Source organism: Syzygium oleosum, unplaced genomic scaffold (assembly GCF_021117445.2).
Source record: "Syzygium oleosum isolate NSW1041296 unplaced genomic scaffold, Sole_v2.1 Sole_v2.08, whole genome shotgun sequence".
Lineage (NCBI taxonomy): Eukaryota > Viridiplantae > Streptophyta > Magnoliopsida > Myrtales > Myrtaceae > Syzygium > Syzygium oleosum.
Window position 1 is genome coordinate 8,510,492 of NW_026607492.1, and position 8,933 is coordinate 8,519,424.

The 8,933-nt window shown below is 40.5% G+C and overlaps 1 protein-coding gene and 1 pseudogene across 1 annotated transcript; both read left to right on the plus strand.

The window, feature by feature from the left end:
- Window positions 1-1,885: 1,885 nt before the first annotated feature.
- Window positions 1,886-3,184, plus strand: LOC130138709 (uncharacterized). Its single transcript, XM_056313596.1, has 2 exons — window positions 1,886-2,875; window positions 3,164-3,184. Exons 1-2 carry the CDS (start codon window positions 1,886-1,888, stop codon window positions 3,182-3,184), a joined length of 1,011 nt encoding a protein of 336 aa, XP_056169571.1.
- Window positions 3,185-3,869: 685 nt separating this feature from the next.
- LOC115663966 (uncharacterized) lies at window positions 3,870-4,965 on the plus strand (annotated as a pseudogene).
- The last annotated feature ends 3,968 nt before the right edge of the window (window positions 4,966-8,933 follow it).

Genomic DNA, 8,933 nt, shown 5'->3' on the forward strand with positions numbered 1-8,933 from the left:
CGATCGCATTCACCCAATCGACAAAGTCATCAGGATTGAGACTACCCTCAAATTCAGGCGCCTCCGCTTTTATTTCACGATCATTCTCTTTATGCCTCACTCTTCTTCTCTGGACTCGATATTGTGAATCACTGGAGTTACCTCCAATAGAATCGGATTCATCACTAGAACTTCGACGAAAATCTGAATCGTTGTGTCGATGTCGATCATTAAGATGTCTTGCTGGTTGTCCTTGCCTCACCGGATCTTTAAGAAGAATAAGGACTCTCTCCATTTTGTTGATGGAGATTCTAAATTGCACGGTCTCGCCTTTCCTTGTGCACTTGTTCCAAAGTCAATCCTCTCGGAACAGGTTCATCCATGATGAGTATGAGTTGAATAGAAGAAATCCCTCAACGAGTTCAACCTTAAGCTCTGATACCAACTTGATGAGTGCATGGGTGAGTGATTCCGAAAATGGGGTTTTATGGGTTATGTGGATGGATGGATGTGTGTTTGCGGGATGTATGTCACTGGGTAAAATAGAATCGAAAGATAGATTCGATCACAACCAAGGTATAAGGGACGGGCCACCAACTGAAGATAAAGATTGGGATCGATGAAGTTCACCACCAAGGCTTAAAGGATAAGCCACCTGTCAAGATTAAAGGACTTTGGGATAGGATAAGCTCACCACCGGGACCTAAAGGAAAATCACCAGCCGAAGATAAAGTATTTCCTAGCTCACCACCAATGAGTAATCCATTCTCCAAGGATAAAGAAACCAGAATAGTAGTTATCCACTCTAAAGAAATTCGCTCGTGCCGAGGAAAATCTCATGTATTTCATTCAACAAGTCTAGTATGCATTACAATGGAAAATTCGCCTCTTTTTATAGAAGAACAAACACACATAAGGAATAACCAAACATTAAAAGACATGGGAACGAGAAAACATTTAAATACCTAGTTACTAAGGACTTTGACTCTTGAAACTTACATAACAATTAAGACCTAGGAGCTTAGAAATGCATTAATGACGCATAGGAACTATGAAGTGCAATAAAGACATGGAGACTTGAAATCTTGACTCTTCAGCCATGCGGTTCATCTTCCAAAATTCGTGCCCCATCTTTGACCAGAGGATAATCACCTCAATATATCAGCAAATGTCATAAGAAATTACATGGAACAACCTCCCATTGATATGTTGTTGATTAACTTTGAATTCGGCAAGTATTATTGGTGTACCAATAACTTTAATCGGTAACTCGGTCGAAAGTCTCTTCATCGATGATCCACCAAAGCATGTTATGACCGAACTCCACCTTTGCTTGAATGAACATCAATGGTGGTGAATTTGTTGATGGAGTTAAGTCGGATTCTCCCGCAACAAATTTACAACATATTACCATATTGGCTCTGAAACCGAAAAAAAATTATAAAAAAAATAGAAACTAGGATTTGCCAATTGCACTTACCACCAGTACTACATTATACCCTAGAGCCCGTTTTCTGACCGTTGACCATGTTTTCTTGATAGAGAATAATTAGGCTGCGAATGATAACCATTCTCTTTCTCTATTTCTGTTCTAGAAATAGGTTTGGAACAGAAATCCGTTTGGTAACACAATTTTAATTTCTATTTTTGGAACAAATTTTTGTTCCAGAAATAGATTTGAAAAAGAAATCAGAAGTTAACATTTTTTGCTTCTCCTATTTCTGTTTTAGAAATAGAAACAATTTCTATCTCTTCTTCAGCCTTAAGACCAGCTCTGCTTTGAACGAAAGTCCACCAAAGTCCACCAAAGACAGATCTGATCTGAACGAAGGAAATATCCTCCTCTTCAACAGAGAGACCACAAAAACCCTAGGCCGTCCTCCTCGCCGCCACGCCATCCTCCTCAATGTCCCGCCTGATGAATCTTGCGACATTCTTGGCAGTCACCGCCGTCAACGCCGTCCTCCTTGCCGTCGATGCCGTCCTCCTCACTGTCGACGCCGTCTTCCTCACCCCAGCAGGAACGCAAGTGAAGGAGGAGGAGGCCTGGGAAGAGACGAAGATGGAGCTCCCCCGGGACCTCAAGCGCGCTGGTTTCCTCGCCGCCGCTCTTGCTACGCCTCTTGTCGTCGCTGCTCTTGCTCTGCCTCTTGTCGCCGCCGTTGCTCCGCCTCTCGTCGCCATGCTCGCCGCCGCTCTTGCTCCGCCTCTCGTCGCCACCGCTCTTGCTCTACCTCTTGTCGCCGCCGTTGCTCCACCTCTCGTCGCCGCGCTCGCCGCCGCTCTTGCTCCGCCTCTCGTCGCCGCCGCTCTTACTCTGCCTCTTGTCGCCGCCGTTGCTCCGCCTCCCGTCGCCGCGCTCGCCGCCGCTCTTGCTCCGCCTCTCGTCATCGGGCTCACCGCCGCTGTTGCTCTGCCTCTGGTCGCCGCCGTTGCTCCGCCTCTTGTTGCCGCGCTCGCCGCCGCTCTTGCTTCGCCACTTGTCGCAGTGCTCGCCGCCACTCTTGCTCCGCCTCTCGTCGCCGCGCTTGCCGCCGCTGTTGCTCTGCCTCTGGTCGCCGCCGTTGCTCAGCTTCTGGTCGCCGCACTCGCCGTCGCTCTTGCTCCACCTCTCGTCGCCACGCTCGCCGCCGCTCTTGCTGTGCCTCTCGTCGCTGTTGCTCTGCCTTTGGTCGTCGTCGTTGCTCCGCCTCTGGTCGCCGTGCTCACCGCCGCTCTTGCTTCGCCTCTCGTCGCCGTGCTTGCTGCAGCTCTTGCTCCGCCTCTCGTCGCCACACTCACCGTCGCTGTTGCTCTGCCTCTGGTCGCCGCCGTTGTTCCACCTCTCATCGCCACCGTTGCTCTGTCGCCGTTGCTCCGCCTCTCATCGCCTTGTCTACTCTCTGTCTCGCTCCAGGTGCGCTGCTTTCCTCATTCCTTGACAAATCAGATAATGTACCAATTCAAGTGCAAGTATATATCCGTTCTCAATCCCACTCGTTTCCATTTTCGTTCGAGTTCATTTTTGCTTCGAGTCGTGCCATTTTGCGTGATAAGTGACCGTTAACTGTCCTTGATAGACTGACTTTGCTCCCTGATGGTCTTGATTCTCTCTCGTGTTGTGTGTATATTTGTGTGACATGGTCTACTTCGTCGTCATTTCTTGTAATTCTATGTCGTGGATGAATGTTTCGTGCATATGCAGTTTCAGACTGTGGTCAAGTGAAGTAGTTTCTGTATGGTTTTTTTACCAAAAATGTGTGCCTTTGTAAAAAGGTTTTCCTTCAATTTCTTTTTCGAGCATTTTTAGAGTATAGAGGAGTCATCTCGTGAGATTCTTGATTACTGGATGAGGGTGGATAGAGGTATAATCAATGTCAATAAACCTTTTTTTCATTTTGCCTGCACATGCCTAATGCAAGGTCTTCCAGTACTGGAGTAGTTGTGCCTTGGCTAGGATTGTTTTGCCAGCTCCGAACACATTCCTCAACGAGGTCATGATATCTGTGGTACGCTGGTTATACTTGTTATATTAAGAATGATCTTGCAGCTGCTGTTCGAATTCATTCCTACATTGGTGCGCAAGGCAAATGAAAGTTAACATTCAGGGATCTTCTAAAAGTTACAAGATCTTGGGTTTGTTTTCTTGGTATTGTTACATAAGGTTCTCAAATTTCTATAACAATGCTATGCTCCAAATCATTTATAGTTTCTAGGGAAAAAACCAGATATCTTCGACTTCCGTGAAAATGCCTTTAATCCGACTTTTGTTGAAAAGCCAAGATGTTTGACTCGGACCGTTCAAGTTTAGTGGAATTGGTAATTTGACTAGCGCGATATATACTTGTTTGATCTGATAGGAGGATGTTCTCTTTCAATTTCTTTGTTTCTATTGGTTTATTGCACTTGAATTAGTACATTATCTGATGTGGCTCATTTGATGCTCAACCAGTTAAGGTTAAATGGCATCCAACAAAGAGGTTCTTATGGCAAAGTGGACCGAGCCTTTGACCAATATGCTTGTAAGTTTGTTGGTAGACGAGGTAAAAAAAGGAAATCGCACCACCTGTACTTTCAACAAAGCAGGGTGGAATAACATACATGCTGAATTCAATAAACAAGCAGGACTCCAATTTAGTGTAATTCAGTTGAAGAATAGGGTAAACAAACTGAAGAGACAGTATGGTAGTTTTAAGAAGCTTATTTCACAATCTGAATTTGGATGGGATAATGTAAAAGAGAAGGTTACTGTAGATGATGCAAGTGTATGGGAGTCTCACATCAAGGTATTACTTTATTTGGGTCAGTTTGTTTTTATTAAGGATATAAGCTTCAATTATGTTGCTGACGTATGTCATTATTGTGAAAATTGTAGGATAATAGCGAATGGGCTAAATTCAAGAATGATGGATTTCCTTTGTATCCCCAACTGTGTGTTGTGTTTGGTGATACATATGCTACTGGGGAGTATGCAGTAGGAAATGTAGAAGACTTGTTAATGTCGGAGGGAGAAGACAATGGTGGTGGTGGTGGTGGTGGTGGTGGGGTAGGTGATTCAGAGGAATTTAATGAACACTATATTAATGAGGGAGTCTTTACACCTGAAATGACTGCCACCCCAGTTCGTGATAAGCACAAGTTGGATAGCACTCCAAATTCCAAGAGGAGGAGAAAGAGCAACACATATGATGTTAGTGGCACATGCAAAGCCATTTAAGAAATGATCAAATTAAGGACGGGTCAATCAACAAGTGGCTCCGTCACCTCACATGCCCCACCACCTGTAGACCCCTACTCCATAGGAGTTGTGGTTGCCGTCCTAAATGGCATGCCTAACTTGGAGCAGGATCTTTACAACAAAGCTATGAACCAGGCATGCCTTAATGCCACTTGGAGAGAAGCTTTCATCATATCTCTACCTGAAAGGAGGCGTGGACTTCTTGAATCTCTTTAAGTAGTTGTTGTGAAATATGCTATGGATTTATATTTGGCTTTCATCATTGTATGACTTATTGACTTATGTACTTGAGACTTTGGTTTTTTTATGATGCAACTACAATGACATTGTGGCTATTGTTTGGTTTTTTCTTATGATGCAACTATGATGACATTGTGGCTATTGTGGCTACTATTGATTGTTATTGGAGTCCTTATCTGATGTGTTTATGTTTTTATTTCGTGTGATGGCATAGGTAATATGGAGGGGGGTGAAAGTAGCAATTATAATGATGAAGTAGCATCGGTCGAATCAGTTGAACAAGACTTTGATGATTTTGATCTTGATAAATTGATATCCTGGTTGTTCACTATTGATGTGGATATGTCCATGCACATAAGAGAACCTATTAGAGACAGCGTATTATCAGGACCCGAATGGGTAAGAGAGGTTCTATATGGACATTCAGATAGAGTATATGAAGCTTTTAGAATGGAGAGACATGTCTTTCTCAACTTTTGTGAATTGATGAAAGCAAAAGGTTGGTTGAAAGATAGTCGATATATTAGGGTAGATGAACAAGTTGGGATTTTCTTATCTATGATTTGTCACAAGAACTCTAATAGAGATTTATGTGAGAGATTCCAACATTTAGGACAAACTATCAGCAAGTACTTTACAATAGTGTTGAAAGCAGTTCTCAAACTGGCAAGAGAGGTTATTGTACCCCCTTCCTTTGATGTCGTCCCAGAGGAGATTCTTATGGATCCTAATCATAAACGTTACTTTAAGGCAGGATTCTCACACATTCCTTCCTTTACACCATCAGTTTTATTTTGTTGATAATAATGCATAATACTAGTTTTTGATAAAATGATAGGGTTGTGTAGGCGCTATTGATGGCACCCATATTCATGCTTCTATTCCTGTGGAGAAGCAGATCCCATTTAGAGGAAGGAAAGGAATTACCACTCAGAATGTGTTGTGTGTTTGTTCATTTGATATGAAATTTACTTTTGTGTATGCTGGTTGGGAAGGCTCTACCAACGATTGTCGGGTGCTCTCGGCAGCACTCGAGACTCCTCGCTTGGAATTTCTTCGACCACCACCAGGTACTTGCTTGTTCTTTAAGTAGTAATTTTCTTTATGATTGGAATGCAATTGCAAATCATGACCAATAAATGAATACCTTGTTATAGGCAAATACTACGTAGTAGATTCTAGTTATGCAGCAACTCCGGGATTTTTAACTCCTTTCAAAGGTGAACGGTATCATCTAAATAATTATAGGGGTAGAGCAAGACGGCCAAGAACAGCAAGAGAATTGTTCAACTATAGGCATTCTTCACTAAGGAATGTCATTAAGAGATCATTTGGAGCATTAACGAATCGCTTTTTCATCTTAAGACACATGCCTTCATTTACAATTCGAAAGCAAGCAAGTATTGTAATTGCATGTTGTGCTATTCATAATTACACCCGTGATCAAGACAAGATGGATAAGAACTTTTCCCTATATGGAGATCCAAATTACGAGTTTGAACCTACACAAGATGAGGTTACGGACGATACATTGATCGGGGAAGGAACCGAGATGAACATGCTTAGGAAAAGTATTGCCAATAAAATTGCAAGGGATCATTATATGCAGGAGATTCCATGAAATTGTATTTTCGACTTGTGTAATGTATTTCCATTATGTTGCCTTTTCCTTCTTGGACTTTCCATGGTTCTTGTAAGGTGATGTGGTATTTGAGGACTATGTTATCAAATGAATTTCTGTTCTAGGAAATTGAAATTTTATGCAGTTATCAAACGAATTTCTATTCCAGAAATAGAAATTTTGTGTCGTTATCAAACGAGTTTTTTTGTTCAGAAACTCGTCCAGAAACAGAAATTGAAAAATCAATTTCTTGCCAGAAATTGATTTCTGGAACAGAATGGTTGTCATTCGCATCCTTAGCAACCAACTGGGTATTATATTCGGGTTGTTACTATCTTTCTTTCTTTTTTGATCTTACTCTAACTCTCAAATCACTCTCACACTTTTGCCCTACCTCTTTGCAGAGCGTGGGAGTCGAAACCTACATCCAAAACTAAATGTCCCCACCCCTAACCCCCCTTGAGAAAATGGAGAATCAAACTTCACATCTCGCCCTTCCCAAGTAGGAAGGATGGCCACTGGGACAAACCTTAGTGGTTGGGTTGTTACTATCATTGATGTGGAATCGTTCGTTTTAAATGTGATTTGAAGCCTAGGAAGTGTTCCTATTGAACAATTTCAATATTTTGATGTTCAGCAAAAAGGAGAAAAATTCACAATTTCACGGTTTTCCCACTATTAGAACATGATTGTAGTAAATGATAATGCGATGATCTCTCGTCAAAATTCAAAGAAGTCTTTGATAGGCTGTTTGTATACTTAAAACTAATGGCACATTATAGAGTCATGACAAGGCATCATTAGTTGTACCGAATGGACATGGATGAACTATATACGATTAGCAATATATTCATGTTAAATATGAGTTTTATATCCCTTGACCGAGAATAATTAGCGACTACGGTTGGTACACTATGTTCAGTTTCGTGTATAACTTGAAGCTCAATCTTTTTCGTCTTCATGAACAGGATTATATCATTTGAATCCATATTCATGATTATAATCCATCTCAACTAGGGATGGACCTGGGGGCTATTGACCCCACCGACTGCTCCAAACATAATGAGCATTACAACGCGGCAATTTGGTACCTTTTGGCAAATGCCCCCGTAAAATTTCTAAAAACATTATTAAGTTAATTTATTTTGGTCCAATTTTCCACGATAGATCACGAAAACACCCTTGAGAAAACTGTAGGATGAAAATTAAGTTTCTAAGCAAATGTATTCGCCATTAACTATGGTTTAACTTTTAAATCATTCGAACAGTATTTTAGTTATTGAAATAAAGAAGTTCAGCTTTAATATAATTAATGAGAAAATTTTCCCTCACCGGAAAAGCATTCTAGATTTGTCTCTAATTTTAGCCATTGATTTTGATTGGTTTCGTTGTAAAGCTATTAGATCCCGCTATATTTTACAACCTCTCGTACTATAGGATTCAGGCGAAGATCGGTATCAAAGAATGAACCAAAGAAAATAAACGAGCTTCTCTGTGTGCAATTAAGCATAAACAACAAATATTTTTTACTTTTACGCTAAAATTGACAATATCATTCAAATCTCAAAGAGTTATGAAAATAAATGTTAACTATGTGTCAATATCTATATACTGGAAATTTTCATGTGCTTTGGTAAAAAAAGTGGAAGTGTGTGCACCATTCGGGTGAGATTTTTTTTAGCTAATAAAGATTAAAAGTAATTCTTTACTTTTACTGCAGAATTTAAAAAATTATTCAAATTTTGAGAACTTATAGAAAATGTTTAGGTAAATCTAGGTGTCAATATAGTAGATTATGAAAAATTCACGTACTTAATATTAGAATAAGTCAAAGTACAGACATCGCAAAATTAAAAAAAGAAGTCAAAAGTAAAAACTACTACAGAAAAACTTTTAAATTAAACAAAAAATTAAAAAATAAAAATCGATTTAAACACACTGGAAAAAAGTAAAGTAGATCCTATGGAAGAGCGAAAAAGGAGAAATGGCAATGAAAAGAAGAAGGAATCTTTTTTAAACACGCTCACATTCGTTTTTTTGAGTTGTGAAACTGTCTCTCCAGGTCTCTAAATTGTTTCTCAATTACCAATGTCGTCCATAACCTTTTTTTTCAATCTAATCCCTAACTTTTGAAAATTAATTCGATTTAACTCTTCTGCTAAAAAGTATGATATCGTGAATCCTGTACTGTTAACTTACTGTTAACTTGCTGTTAACTTGTATATGGTGGCTTTTTTGTGATATTCATGTCCCCCTCTCTCTAAAAAAAATAAAATGAAATGAAAAAGATGACGCACTATCGTCGCCGAACCCACCACCACGGACTCGAGCAACCACCGGCAACAATTGTCCGCAGCTACGCCACTCAGACGGCCA

Excerpts from the sequence above, each read along its gene's own strand:
- LOC130138709 (XM_056313596.1), top strand. The coding sequence starts at position 1,886 with ATGTCCCGCCTGATGAATCTTGCGACATTCTTGGCAGTCACCGCCGTC. Across the intron at positions 2,876-3,163 it reads TACTCTCTGTCTCGCTCCAG|TTTCAGACTGTGGTCAAGTG; the intron begins GTGCGCTGCTTT and ends GTGCATATGCAG.